Source organism: Phocoena sinus, chromosome 10 (assembly GCF_008692025.1).
Source record: "Phocoena sinus isolate mPhoSin1 chromosome 10, mPhoSin1.pri, whole genome shotgun sequence".
Classification (NCBI taxonomy): domain Eukaryota; kingdom Metazoa; phylum Chordata; class Mammalia; order Artiodactyla; family Phocoenidae; genus Phocoena; species Phocoena sinus.
The window spans coordinates 30947830-30963422 of NC_045772.1; the positions used below are offsets into that span (position 1 = coordinate 30947830).

At 41.4% G+C, this 15593-nt stretch overlaps 1 protein-coding gene across 6 annotated transcripts in view; it reads left to right on the top strand.

Annotated features, from left to right (window-relative positions):
- The window catches only part of POC1B (POC1 centriolar protein B), a 102703-nt gene that overhangs the window by 14994 nt on the left and 72116 nt on the right, over positions 1-15593 (top strand). For all 6 annotated transcript variants that reach the window (XR_004351639.1, XM_032644331.1, XM_032644332.1 and 3 more), the window contains 2 exons: positions 6011-6182; positions 10683-10862. Coding sequence is in view for 5 of the 6 variants with exons in the window: in XM_032644331.1 (XP_032500222.1) it covers positions 6011-6182; positions 10683-10862 (352 nt within the window). In the remaining variant the exon portion in view is untranslated. The remainder of the gene's footprint in view (positions 1-6010; positions 6183-10682; positions 10863-15593) is intronic.

A 15593-nucleotide genomic window follows, 5' to 3' on the forward strand; every position in this document is an offset into this window, starting at 1 on the left:
ATATCCTGAATCTAATGGCAAGGAAACAACAGGAAGAAAACAAACTCATTAAAAAAGAGATCAGATTTGTGATTACCAGAGGCAGTGGTGGGGGAAGGGGGATTTGGATGGAGGTCGTCAGAAGGTACAAGCCTCCAGATGTAAGGTAAATAAGTACTAGGGGTGTATAATTATAATTGACACTGCTGTACATTGTATATAAAAGCTGTTAAGAGAGTAAACTCTTAAGAGTTCTCATCATGAGGAAAAATATTTTTTTCCCTATTTCATTACTGGATCTCTATGAGATGGTGGATGTTCACTAAACTTACTGTGGTCATCGTGACATTTGATGTGTGTAAGTCAAATCATTATGCTGTACACTTTAAACTTATACAGTGCTGTATGTCAATTATATTGCAATAAAAATGGAAGAAAAAAAATCCAGAAAAAAAAAGTGATTTGACACACATATTTGCTTAAACACAGGGGAGGATACTCAAGAAAATGAGTATCCTCTCTTCTATGTGCTTAAACAAATATGTTAACTATGCCTCTAGGAAGGGAAACCAGGTGGCCAAGGGCTGGAAGGAAATTTGGTAAATACTCTTGTTAATACTAGAATTCTGCGTCATATACATTTGTTACCGTTAGAAAAGATAATTTAACAACAAATGCAATAATTGGGAGGCAGTACCACCTCTTTCCAGAAAAAGGTATTCCTCGCAAAGCAAACCTCCAGTTAACTGTAGTTGATTTTGGTTAAATCAATGAGAGAGCTCGGGTTGAGGAAAAAAAGTTATTGCTACTTAAGGTGACGCAATAACTGTTGGCCTTTTGGACATTATGGAGAGCAAACCATTAGTATGCTCTTTGTTGTCACCTCCAGAGACCTGACACTGGCCTAGGTGACTGTGGACTTTGTTCTTTCTTTTGTCCTAATGAGGATTTCTTGAAACAATAGATTATTGTTATAAAATATAAATACTTTTGTTTTTAAATGGGTAGATTTACTAGTTAAATTTTTAACTTCCTCCCTTTGATAGTTTATCTTAAAATAGATGAGTCAGATGATGGTTAGGTACAAGCTTTGACATTTTAAATGATGTGGTAATGTTTATAGAGGGTGTGGTTCACTAGAAGTGTATGAAAGCAAATTCCAGGTTGACACTGTACAGCATTGACACCAATAATCAAGTACCTTTTATTATTGTGGTATTAGGGTTTGGTGGCGCAGGGTTAAGGAAGTAAGGAGGGAAATTCAGTGTTGGTTTTCATAGTTTCCAATAAGAATGCATTCATGGGCTTTTTGTAGATTGTTAGTCTTTTTTTCTGTTTCCTTGAAATTTGGAAGAAAATGTAGAGTGTACCCTGAGCCACACAGTTGTAATTGGGACATCCCTGCTTCTAGTGTTTCATAATTATTAGGGCTTGGAAATGCCACGTTGCTGTAAGGTTTTGCTGTCCTTTAAACCATGCGTTCATCCTGCCCTCTCATCACTTCTCTTTAGCGGGTCTCAGGCTGGTAATAGCCAAGTGTTGCTTTAATGTAGCCATCAACTCTAAATTTATGATTTTTGAGCATCTAGTCTGCTTAAGATGTCCTTTTCCTTTTCTGACAAAATATGTAAAGGCTCAAGTCCTGTGGCACCTTCTCAGTTAAGTGTCATGTTCTTATTCCTCTGGCTCTGCCCTCTGCCCCTCCCCCCCACCCAGCCCATGCCACCCCCAATCAATTGTTGCTTCACCATGATCCTATAATAACATTTTTTCTGGTCCTTGTCATATTGAATATTAGTGACCCTGTAAACCTTCAATGAGTTCATGGATCAATTGTGTATATTAACTCTCTCCACTGCCTCCCTCCCATTTTCTCCTCAACCCACACCATTCCAGCTTTGATCCCACCACTTCACTGAAACAAATCTTGTTGCCAAGCCAACGTTTGATCCTCGGGCCTAGGGCTGGCTTCTTGGGCAAATGACCTGTATCGTTGCGCAGGTCTCATACTTGGTTTAATGCTCTGCTATCATGGTCTTGAAATTCTTAATGATTTCCTACAAGGGCCTCCACATTTACACTGGAACCCCCAGATTATGTAGCTGGTGTGTTCAGGCCTGATCTTAACCAGGTCTCTTCAAAGCACTTCACACAGCCCGTCAGCCTCTTGGAACACATCCTGAATTCCTGGACACCACAGTCTCCTTGCCCCCTCCCCCTCCATTTATGGCTCCTTCCTGTCTCTCCCTTCTCTCCAGGTTAAGTATCTGCACCGTCTTCTTTATCTAGACTCACGGCCTGAGTGATCCCATCCAGTTTCCAGTCTTTAATGTATTATCTACACTGTTGCTGCTGACAGTAACACAAATTAAAACGACAGTGATAATAGCTACATTTGAGCATTTTCTATGTGCCAGGCATGTCTTCTGAGTATTATTTCACTTAATACTTTAAATGCCTTAATTTCATTAAATCTCTCTAAGATTTACCTGGGTGTGCACGCCAAAAGCTGGGCACCTTTGTTTCTTTTCTTTCTTTCCCCTTCACATCTAATGTGTTTGCAAGCCTTGTGGACTCCCGTCTTTATATCTTGGTTTTGACTGCTTCTACCATTTCCACAGCCTTCAGCCTAGTCCAAACCACCACCTTCTGGCGGGATTATTACAATAGCCTCCTGAGTGATTTCCTTCTTCCCGCTGTGCGTACTCCACACAACAGCCAGAGTGAGATTTTTTGTTCGTTTCGTCTAAACATTTTATTAAAGTGTAAGATATGTACCACAATTGGACAGCTTGCAGAATTTCCACAACCGTGACATGCCCATTTTGCCAACATCCAGAGTAAGAAGCCCTCTTGTGCTCCCTTCTAGCCACTATCCTCCCTCCCTACCACCCACATGCTCTCTATGCTGACTTCTAACTCCATAGATTAGTTTTGCTGCTTCTTGAACTTCGTATAAATGAAATTTCATTACATATTAGGTGCACGGTATGAATATACCACAGCTTTTGTATCCGTTTTACTTTGATGGACAGTTGGGTTTCTAGTTTTGGTCTTCTTTGAATAGTACTTCCACAACATTATTGTACATGTCTTCTGCTAAACATGCATAAGAATTTCTGTAGGTATATACCTAGGCGTCAAATTCTGAGTCAGATGGTAAGTGTACATTCAGCTTCAACAGATTTCAAAACAATTTTCCAAGGGTGCTTAAAACGGCCAGCATTATTTGAGAGCTCCACTTGTTACGCATACTCACCAAGATTTGGTACTATTTATCTCTTTTATTGTAGCCATTCTAATGAGAGTGTAGTGATATCTTATTGTGGTTTTAATTTGCACTTTCCTAGTGACTAATGGATTTGAGCACCTTTTCATATGTTTATCGGCCATTTGCATAGCCTCCTTTATGAAGTGCCTATTTAAGCCCTTTGCCTATGTATTTGCCTGTCGTATTTTACTGCCTTTCCTTATTGATTTGTAGGATTCTTTATATATTCTTTATTATATGTTGGATAAATGTATTGTAAATATCTTTTTCGTCTCTGTGGTTTGCGTTTTCACTTGCTTGGCGGTATCTTTCAATGAGCAAAATTTCTTAATTTTAGTGTAGTACAAATTATCATTCTTTTCTTTTAGTAATTTAGTCATTTTCAGGTATTATCTAAGCAATCGTTGCCTACCCCAATGGCCATGAAGATATTCCCCTAAGTTCTCTCCTAAAAGCTTATTGTTTTACCGATCACATTTAGATCCGCAATCCACGCGGAATTACTTTTGTGTACAGTATAAAGTGTAGAAGTCAAGGTACATTTTTTTTCCTTGTGAATACCCAGTGGACCCAACATCATTTTTGCAAAGATCATCCTTTTCTCACTGTCAGAGCGGCAGTTTTCTTAAATCAGATCACAAGGTCCTGCTGCTTATAATCCTTCAGTGGCTGAGAACTAAATACACACGTCTCACCATGGCTCCTTGCTGGCATCAGCTTCTCTCTGGGCTTCCATCCCTTGTTCTCTTTTTCTCCCCTCCCCTGTGGACATGCTGGTCTCCTTGCTGTTCCTCAGGTTGACAAGTGCATGGCTGTCTCAGGCCCTCGCATGTGGAGCCCTCCTGCCCAGAGTGCTCTTTCTTCACGTCTTAGCCTGGATCACTCCTCGTTTCACTCAAGTCTCTGCTCGCATGTCCCTTCCTTGGAAAGGACCACTAACTACCCCATATAACATTAAGAATATGGTCAAAAGGTTTAAGCTTCCACTTATAAGTACTAGGGATGTAATGTACAACATGATTAATATAATTCACACTGCTGTCTGTTATATGTGAAAGTTAAGAGAGTAAATCCTAAGAGTTCTCATCACAAGGAAAACAAATTTTTTTTTCTTTTTCTTTAATGAGAAATATGAAATGATGAATGTTCACTAAACCTATAGTGGTAATCATTTCATGATGTATATCTCAAACCTGGAAGAAAAAAAAATAATATATAAAAGTCCTCTGAACATGTATGATATTATAATCTAATGAAGCATCTCCTGCTCTGTTGTGATTCCCTGAGGGCGCGAGGTTGTGTCTTACTCCCTTTTGTAGCTCTTGTTTGTAGCATAATACCTTAGAACTCAGAGTCCCCAATATAATGTACATGATAATTCATTGTTTTCCCTATTTTGTCCACATTAGCCCCAGATAATTCAAACCCTGATTTATTTAATAATTTGATGAGCTGTAATGGAATGTCAGCTTTTTGTACTTTTCAGAAAAGGGGGTAGTATACAGCTTATAAACCCACTTTAACTATTTTACATGGAAACATTGCATAGGCCAAGTCCAAATGAATTTTATCTATGGCTAAGGAACTTAGAAGGTTTTCAGTGACTTTATATTTCTCTTCTAACAGTAATACTAATTGTATTTCAAGTTTATAAAGTTTTTTTTTTCTAAACATTCTACAATCTAGACTTAGTGATTCTCATTGACCTGGTTCTTCTCACTGGGGCTATTTTGGGGCTACATGAATATATAAAATTTGGTTTTAGGGCAAGAGTTAGATCTATCTTTCATTTGTTTACTTCTTCATTCCTTGTTTAAGGCATTTATTTCCACTGTTGATTTCATTTGTTTTCCTTTTCTTAAAGCCTTAAGTTAATGTCTGAAACACATGACTCTTTTATTAATTGTAGAATGTGATAACAGAGCAAAAAGTGTGTTTTAAGATTACCTTATCTAGCTATAAAAGACATTACTGGTCAGGTAACAAAACTGGAAAGCAGTAGGTTAAAGTACTGTCACGGGTAAATTTTCTGAAGTTGATTACAGTGCTATTGGTATGTAAAAGAATATCTTTATTCTTAGAAAAATACACTTAAGTATTTAGGAATAAAGGTGCCATGATGATGAATTTACTTACCCCAGAATCGCTTAGGAAGAAAAAATTGTGTGTTTGTATGTGTGCCCACACATACAATGCTTGTGTACAGGAAAAGAGTGCGCACAGGAGCAAATTATAAACCAAATGGGGCAAAATAGTAACAACAGGTGGATCTGGTAAAAGGTATATTAATGTTCTTTATACTATTTTTATGACTGTTCTGTAACTGTGAAGTTGTCTCTGCATAAACAGTTTTAAAAAATCATTCTCATCCAGCCGTCTCAGGAGAAGCATTCAGTCCTTATGACATGAAGATTAAGTTACTTTCTCAGTCAACCTGAGAGAGACAGAACTGACTCCTACTCCTGTGTCTCTGTTGTATCGTGCTGCCTTCTTCTAGTAAATAGTCATTGAGTTCTAACCAAATACAGGGACCAATAATCCTGCTCTGTGGCTACATAGGACACAGCGAAGCTTGCATATTAGTGATGTGGCTTTGGGTTTCTTTTACAAATGTTTTTGCCATTACTTGGTCTGTCTCACAACCTCCAGGCCCCTCTGTTACCTGGACATCTTGTTCTTAGATATGCTGCCCATTGTAATGAGACATGCCTACATTTGTGTTTTAATACACAGTGGTTTTGTTCTTCTATTTCTTAATAGCTACCGGTTCTTGGGATACGTTTCTCATGCTGTGGAGTTTCAAGCCGCAAGCTAGAGCTTTCAGATATGTGGGTCACAAGGACGTTGTAACCAGCGTGCAGTTTTCTCCACTTGGAAACTTACTGGCATCTGCTTCACGAGACAGGACCGTTAGACTCTGGATTCCTGATAAGTAAGAGAAACAAACACCTGTTATGCTCTGGATTTAGAAATGTGAAAGAGTACTGGAGGCAGGCTGTTCCCTGTGCGCTTCTTGGAATGCCCACACCCCCAGTTACCTGCACATCTTTAGTCTGAGTCACAAACAAGGTGTACTGCCCTTGTCCTAAAGTCAGACTATTTCATTACCGTTTTTTCCTCATCTTTAACTCATAATTGTGTCTTCTGTTTGAAAACTATTTCTAACCATGGAAATATGCTTAATATGTCCTAAGGTTTTCTTGGGGCGGGGGGGGGGCAGTGGTTAGGAAGGGTGATGGTTATCAATCCCTTTATAAATCTGATGTAAGCTTTAGATCGTCTCCCTAGAGAGATATACATCAGCCTATCTAATCAAGATTTTACAGTTTATTAACCTACTACCACCCATCGCGGATCCTTGAGGGGACTTTGAATCTCTATTAAAAACCCCAGGGCGGGCTTCCCTGGTGGCGCAGTGGTTGAGAGTCCGCCTGCCGATGCAGGGAACGCGGGTTCGTGCCCCGGTCCGGGAAGATCCCACATGCCGCGGAGCAGCTAGGCCCGTGAGCCATGGCCGCTGAGCCTGCGCGTCCGGAGCCTGTGCTCCGCAACGGGAGAGGCCACAACAGTGAGAGGCCCGCGTACCACCAAAAAAAAAAAAAAAAAAAAAAAAAAACCCCAGGGCTAGCTATTCTTTGATGCATATCATTCATTTGGGCTCCAGAATTTTCTTGTTAAAGAGAATTTCTGGCAAATGTATAAACCTCATTGCATTTGTGCACAGTCCTATCCTGTCATAGCAAACCTCTCTATAAGAGGTTTTTTAAATCCTAGCTGATAGCCCATCTATTTTAAGCAATTATCGAGCCTTGATTATTTTAAAAGTTTTTAAACTCTTAATTATAAAGAATTTCAAGCATACATGAAAATAGAATGGGTGATGTGACAACTCCCTCCCCACATAACCATCCCCCATATCCAGCAGTAATCAGTGTTCTGTCAGTCTTGTTTCATCTGTTCCCCCGTTGCCACACACCTTTTTTTTTCTTTTCTGGAATACGTATTATTAGAACAAATCTCACACATCATATCATTTCCTCCATAAATACTTAGGATAATAAGAAACGAGTGTTTTCCTTCACTCTGTTGTGGCAGGATTTGATCTGTGGTATGTGCCCGAACAGGCTCAGGCACTCGCAAATGAATGAAAGTTCCAGGGGCATTTCCCTGCCAGTGGGCACTTTTTTCCTGCCACTACCCAAAGGATCTCCATGCTGAGAAATCTGAACATTATCCCGAGGCAGCAAACACTACTGAGGAGAAGTGACATATTATGATACTGCAGATGGGAATGTAGAGGGAATCGTAAGGACAAGAGGCTGATTTGGGGTCCAAAAGTGAAAGCATTTTTTTAAATCCTTCACTTTAGGAATTTAGGACTAGTGGTTTGTTATTCTCAGCACAGCCTCAGTCTCCCATCGCTAATTGAGGGAAATCTCAGTAAACTGCACAAGGGTAGATGAGGTAAAAGCACACTGAATCATTAACTTGTACTGGCTGATCTAAGTACAACAATTAGGCTTGTGTAGACACGTCTAGTTCCTCTTCCTAAATCAGATCATAGTGGGGCCAGGGCAATAGTGGGTCATGGCAAGGAGAAGGAAACTGATTAACCAGTTACCTATTGCTGCATAACAGTCCTCAAAACTTAGTAGCTTAATACAATAACTATCATTTCTCACAATTTTCTGGGTTGCCTGGATGACTCCTCTGCCCCATTGATGTTGGCTCTTACTCACGCAGCTTCATTAAGCTGGCAGCTGGGCTGGCAGGTCCAATGCCTCCCTCATACACCTGTGGCCTTAGTGCCGGCTATTGGCTGGGGCACCGTGGTCCTCCAGCACTACAAGGACTTCCTTACAGCATGGCAGCTGGATTCTAGGATGGTAAAGGCCAGAGCTGCTAGACTTTTTAAAGGCTGGTCCTGAAACTTGCACAGTATGTATCCCTTCTGCCACATTCTGTTGGTCAAAGTAAGTCACAGCACCAGCCGAGATTCAAAGGGAGGAGAAATTGATGGATTCCACCTCCCATGGGGAGGAGTGGCGTGTGTGCACAGGGATGAGGGGAATTGTGGGCAGCCAGATGAGCAAACACCAGAGCTGGTGACGGGAAGGCTAAGAAAGCATAGTAGGAACGAGTTCGGAGGCAGGTCTGGCCTGGCGTTCATCACAGTCGGCAGTCAAGAGAATTTGGGCGGAAAGGGCAGGTGAACGTGTGGGAGGTGGAAAGTCCGGGTGAAGGCAATGTAAGGAACTAGAAACCAGTTAAGCACCAGCACAACAAACACTAGGCACTCTTATCTCGGTTTCCTAGATGCTTCCTGTTGAGACCGGACCTGGATCTGGCCGTTGGGCCAGCCTGTAGCCGAGAGGAGCGGCTTTTAGAAAGAATGCAAGCAGGAAAGCCTCCTGCAGTATGGAGTGCAGAAGAAAGATCAGGGCAGACTTTGATGATACCAGCTGTCTCTTGACTTCCTGGCCATAGCAGATGCCAAGTCTTTTCTTTGTTTTCTCTAGGCTTTATACTTAAAATCAGGCCGTGCTGTACTCCTGACTTCTACTCAAAGAACTTTCCCTTGAAACCTCACTGACCTAGTAGTCCCTGAATGCTCCCTCCTATTTTTCTTTAAAATATTGATTTTAATTATTCTTGGTATGTCATATATCAGGTGATGGAGATTTATGACAAAGTCACCTCTGCCTTCTACAGGCCACTGGAAGGGAAAGCCAGGATGGATCTAAGAACCATTAAGTATTGACTCTTCCCAGCAGAATTCAGCAAAATGTACTGAGTTCTTTTTCCGTGCCTGACATTGTGCTAGATGCTGGTCTTTTAGAGATGAATAAGTCAACTTTCCTGTCCTCAAAAAATTACTGCCTAATAGGAGAGAAACAGGACTATTTTAAAAGAAAAATTGCTGTATAATGTAATAAGCAAAATAGCTATAATAAAAAGGGAACAATTAAGCCTGTCTGGGTTGGTCAAGGGGGCTTTGCTGGTAGGGGAAAGTAGTCAGGCTAAGAAAGCTGTAAGTACAAAGCCAGAGATGTGTTTGAAGCAGTGAGACTGTTGTAAGAGTACAAAGGTCAGTGCAGTGGCAGGATGTCTCGCCAAAGAGCTTGGGCGTTTTACTTTTTCTTGGAGAGCAGCCCATGACACGTTTACACTGCGATTTACACGCTTAGAATTATACATTTAGCAAGGCTGTAAGCACAGTATGTAGGTGACTGGAGGGAGATGAAAGATTAGAGCAGGGAGACCAGTTAAGAGGCTTTTGCAGTAATCTAGGTGAAGGATATTGAGGGTATGTATATCTACCTTAATGCAAGCATAGCTGGGATGGAAAGAAGAGGAGGGATTCAAAAGATATTTAGGAGGTGATAGCAGTCTCACTATCACATTAAATAGGTTGCTGACCTATCGGATGTTGGGGAGGAGCTGAGTGTAACTTCCAGGCTTCTGCAAATTCTGCTGCCTGATCTTCTTCAAACACTTGTGGTGATTTTTCCCATAAGGCATTACCTGTATAAATATGACTTTCTGAATGGAAAAATTGCTAAGTCTAAATGTAGTATAAAGTGAAAGTACCTTGGGAACTTGGAAACGCTGACACAAAGTAGCATTTCCCAAATGTCACCATTTAACTCCAGCACTGTCTACCAGCCTACCCCTAATTATGTCAGCATTTTTCCTGCTGCTTCTCCTTAAATGCCACACATTATTTTCTCCACCTTTTTTTCCTATTCTCTTTTTCCCACCCTAGCCAAGGAAAAAAAAAGTATCTGAAATTTCAAGGTGTTGAGAACTGAAGGATCAATATGTTATTACCATTTATCTTTTGTTTTGCTTATGAATGTAAGATTGGGCTCAGGGGTGAGCAAGGCCTTAGGTATACCTCAGGATCTCAGTTCGCATTGCTGGTGGGTGAAAGCAGGAAAGTCAGATCACCCAGGGACATTCTGCATAGAGGCAAGTGACACAGGGGACGTCTCCTCCTTCCCAAGCCAGACTGCCAGTCCATACAATTTCCACGTGAGCCCAGTTTGAAAACCCTACCTTAGAGCTCTTCACTTAATGAATCTTAGGTTTTCTAGCTGGCAGTTTATTTAAACTGTATGTTGCTCTCTCTAGAGGAGCAACAGGAACTTAAGATGCATGGTAGAGATTTGTTCAAAATATTATTCCGTAGCTTCCAATTAAAGCAAAGTCAGCAAATGCATTTCAGGGTGGGGACCACTAGGCTCTCACTTGTTTAGTGTCAGCTGTGACTTTAACAAAACCAGCTTGGAACACTGTCAATGAAGAGTACGGTACAACACAGCCTTTTCACACTTCTGTCAGTTTTTACAACAAACTATTTTATATGTTTCAAAGTCTGTATACTGATAATTAAATCAAATGTTATAAATATTAAACTGTTTGTCTCCAGGAGAGGGAAATCCTCTGAATTTAAAGCTCACACAGCTCCAGTTAGAAGTGTGGACTTTTCAGCCGATGGCCAGTTTCTTGCTACAGCTTCTGAAGACAAATCTATCAAAGTATGGAACATGTATCGCCAGCGCTTCTTATATTCTTTGTACCGACACACACACTGGGTTCGCTGTGCCAAGTAAGTGCAAAGTTTCACAGTAAGGTTTCCACATTTTTTTTTTCCTGCTATAGTCCATGTTTTACACCCCCAACTCCCAGAAAAGGAGATTGAGGGCAAATTCATTCATTCATTTGTTCATTCATTCAGCAAATATTTATTGTGTGCTTGCTACGTGCCAGGAACAATAGTAAACAAAACGGTCGAAAACTGCTGCTCTCATGAAGCTTATATTCTGGGGAGGGGAGACAGACAATAAACAAATGGGAAACTGGATATGGTAGGTCAGATGGTGGTAAGTGCTACGGGGAGAAACAGAGCTAGATGGGAAGGGGGGCTGCCAGTTTAAACAGGGTGTTCAGCGACTGCTCCCAGAGAGGGTGGCCTTTGAGCAGAGGGAGGGCAGGGAGTGAGGGCTGAAGATGTTTGGGAAAGGAAAGTCCGCGTGGAGGAAGCAGGAGTGAAGGCCCTCAGGCGGGAGCTGGGTCGCTGTGTAAGGACAAGAAGGCAGGGGTGGCCAAGAGTGCGGGGAAGCCGGGGAACAGCCCTGACGGGCACGCTGAGTAGATGCGCCATTGGAGCATGTTCATCTCTCTGACTTACAGTTTAACGGGACCCCTCTGACCACTGTGTGGCGAATAGACTGTCAGAAGTCAGGGCAGAGCCCGGAGGTGCAGGCTGTTGCAGTGGTTCTCATCCCGATTTGGTCCAGGGTAGTGGCCGTGGAGATTTTGAGAAGCGGTTGGATTTTAGATAATCCATACAGTTGACCCTTGAACAACACAGGTTTGGGCTGCAGGGCTCCACTCATACGTGCATTTTTTTCAGTAGTGTCGATAAATACTAGTGTATCACTATCACATTAAATAGGTTGCTGACCTATCGGATGTTGGGGAGGAGCTGAGTGTAACTTCCAGGCTTCCTTCCCCTACGGCCTCCAAAGAGACTTTTGTGAAATGCAAATCTGATTGTGCTCTTCCTCAGGTTAAAGCCACTCGGTGACTCCTGTCCAGGCACACTTGTCCTGCCACATCTGCTCTGCCTTCCTGTTACAAGCTCACCTTTCTTTCCTTTTCACCATTCACCTTATTGCAGCTACACAAGGTTCCCCAAGTGTGCGATGCTCTGTTGTGTTCTGTGCCCCTTCACATGTTGCCTGCCATACCTGGAATGCCCCCAATTCCACCCTCCCTTCACCAGCCTGCTTTGCATCTCTTCCTCTAAGAAGTGTTTCCGACTCTCCCAGGCAGAGCCTCTTATGATTCTTTTATGCCACCACATTACCCTGTTAATGAGGTCTGTTTGCCAGTTTAGGCCTCACTTCCCCATTAGACTTTGAATTACAAGTATTTTATTCATTTTGTATTCTCATGCCAGGGACCATTCTAAATTCTGTAAATACCGCAGAAAGTGAAACAGACAAAATTCCTACTGTCGTGGAGCTCCTTCTATCAGAAGGAGACAGAGAATAACCAAATATACTAGTGATATGTGCTCTGCAGAAAAGTGCTGTAGCAGGTAACAGGACAGACAGTGACGGGGATGGGAGGTGCTCTTCTACATATGGTGGCCAGGGAAGGCAGCTCTATTAAGGTGACATTGACTGAAGTGGGAGAACTAATAAGGTAGGTATCGGGGGAGAGTGTTGAATTTAGAGTCAGATACAGTGTGAGAGACACTGCAGAGTGTTAGTTATAGGGTGAGGAAGGCTCAGAGGAGTTGTGTAAAAATGTGGGTTGAATGAATCCATGAAAGGTTGACCGCTAATGTGCAGGTGGCTTTGGTGGGAGTTTTCGTGGGCTTCTTCAGGGAAGAGTCATTTCTGTGGATTTTTTTATACCAAATTCAGGAGTACTATACATGCATGTTATACATGAGGAATATTTATGTGGCTTCACTACTTTTTCGTTTTGTTTTATTTTTGATCAGATTGATAATTTTTATACTCTGCACACCTGGTCTTAATGGAATGCCTTTATTTTGCTGGTACCTTGTGGATCTGAGGGATTGATTGGTTGATTGATTTTTCAATCAGTTGTTTTCTTACTGTTTGGAGTGAGTGATTCCTGTGGAATTCTGCAGAGGCCTCTCTGGAGGAATGTTCTTTGGTAACAAATTTGGCTAAATTTAATGAATAAAGATTTCCTCTTTGGGCCGGCTTTCCATAGATGTGCTTGACAACATGAGTTCTTTCTCACACATTTATTACCATCTTTTTTCTTGACTCCTCTTAATGCAGATGGAGTCCAAGAGAGTTGGGAGGGCCTAACTGACCACTCAGGCCCGGCCTCTCAGTGCTTGTGCAGCTTCCAGTGAGAGCTTCGCCTTGATGGGGTCCTTCTAGTCCAGGACTTTCTTCTAAATGTCTGAAGGATCAGAAGTTCTGTTTTGGCCCGAGGTGAGAAGGCTCAGGGGGGAACTAAGTCAGGCTTAATAAACATAGGAGAGTCTGAAACAGAAGCCAAATTTACAATTTATTGACAGTGACAGCGCTAACCTTCAGAGGGGCTAGGGCATTTGCGTGCCTCGGTCAGGGCCTTCTTCAACTCTGTCAACAAAGTCAGAATAAGGGCTCAGTGGGCCCTGGAACTAAGGCAAGAAAGTTTGTTGAAAAAAATCTTGATGGATAGTTTTTTCAGGTTAGGGTAGTAAGATGGGCTTATCTCCTCCACATATACATACCTGCCAAGGAAACTGCACAATCAGTTCTGCTTGTCAGGTACTCTCGTCCCTGCTGGTCAGGTACTCTCGTCCCTGCTGGTCAGGTACTCTCTTCCCTGCTGGTCAGGTACTCTCTTCCCTGCTGGTCAGGTACTCTCGTCCCTGCTGGTCAGGTACTCTCGTCCCTGCTGGTCAGGTACTCTCTTCCTGGTACCTGCTGCTCAGGTACTCTCGTCCCTGCTGCTCAGGTACTCTCTTCCTGGCACCTGCTGGTCAGGTACTCTCGTCCCTGGGCCAGGCTGGAGACACCCTGATGGATGATTGCTCTTGCTCTTGCCTCGGGTGGTTCCTGGGCACCTCCTCTCTGTTGACATAGTATCTTTTAGGTGGTGCAGTAGAGCTGATTGGTTTCACTAGCATGTGATCCTGCAAACGTGACATAACTCCTCTGGGCCTTAGTCTGCTCCCTTATAAAATGGATACAAAGGGGTGCCTTCCTCAGAGAGTCATCCTGAAAACTGAACAAGTTAATGAATGTAAATAATGTCAGCTATTAACTACCCTCACACTCCAGCCTTTTCTCCTTGGAATTCTACTGGAGTCACCTTTAGGTTGTGTTCCAAAGTCATTTCACACATTTGCACGTAGTGTTTGGGGTTGCTGCTATGGGTAACTACTATTAACCTTTGAATGCATTTTATGTACTTAACTATAGAGGGTAACTTTATTTTTAACTGCTTGTGTCTGAAAATCTCTGCCTTTTAATTGGAGTGCTTAGTCCACTTAAATTTATGTAACTAGTCCTACGGTTAGATTTATTTTAACACTACCATCTTGCTCTTTGTTTTCTATTTGTCTCATTTGTTTATTTCTTTTTACTCCTTTTCTTTTGGATCAATCAAGTATTTCTTAGTATCCCATTTTATCTCCTCTATTGTCTTTTAATTTATTTATTTAAAATATTTATTTATTTGGCTGCCTGGGGTCTTAGTTGTGGCAGGCGGGCTCCTCAGTTGCGGGTCGTGGGCTCCTTAGTTGTGGCATGCATGTGGGCTCTAGTTCCCTCATCAGGGACCGAACCTGGGCCCCCTGCATTGGGAGCATGGAGTCTTATCCACTATGCCACCAGGGAAGTCCCTCTATTGTCTTTTTAGCTTTACTTTTGGTCTTATATTTTTGTTTAGTGGTAACCTTAGCATATCATAGCCTAGAATTAATTTTATGCTATTCTATATATAATGTTAGAACTTATAAAAGTTCTAATGTTAGAACTTAAAAAAATACATCTCCATTCACCCACCTCTTGACAGTTTTACTTCTACATATCATATATACCCATAATACATTAAGCAACCATTTTCTTCTAAAGAAACAAAACAGGCTTTTATATTTACCTTTTCCTGCACTCTTTTCCTTTGTGTAGATCCAAGTTTCCATCTAATATCATTTCTCTTCACCCTAAAATCTTCATTTACTGTTTCTTGTATCCCAGGACTCCTGGTAATGAATTCTCTCAGCTTTTTGTTTTTCCTTTTTAAAGGATATTTTTGCTGAGATGTAGAATTTTATTTCAGTGGATAATTTTTCTTTCATCACTTTAAAGATATCATTCCATTGTCTTCTGGTTTGCATTTTTTTTAAAGTGAAAGCAAGTCGTTTTTATCGTTATTCTCCTGTATGTAATGTGTCTTTTTTTTCTCTGCTGCTCTAAGATTTTTTTTGCTTAATCTTCTGTTTTTAGTGATTTGACCATGATGAACCTGGTTATGGTTTTGTATATTTTTCTTGTGGTTCATTGAACTGCGTGGATCTGTGGATTGATCTTTTTTCATCATATTTAGAAAGTTTTTCTCTTTTCTTCATACATTATTTCTCTGCCCTAATTTTTTTCTCATCTTTTTCTGGAACTCCAAATTCACATTTGACCACTTGATATTGTCCCATCATTTATTGAGGCTTTGTTCATTTTCTCAAACTTCTCTTCGTGCTTCAGTTTGCATAGTTTCTATTGGCCTGTTTTCAAGTTCAGTGGTATTTTTTTCCCTGCACTGTCCAATCTATTGTAAGCTTATCCATTTCTCTGATGAGATT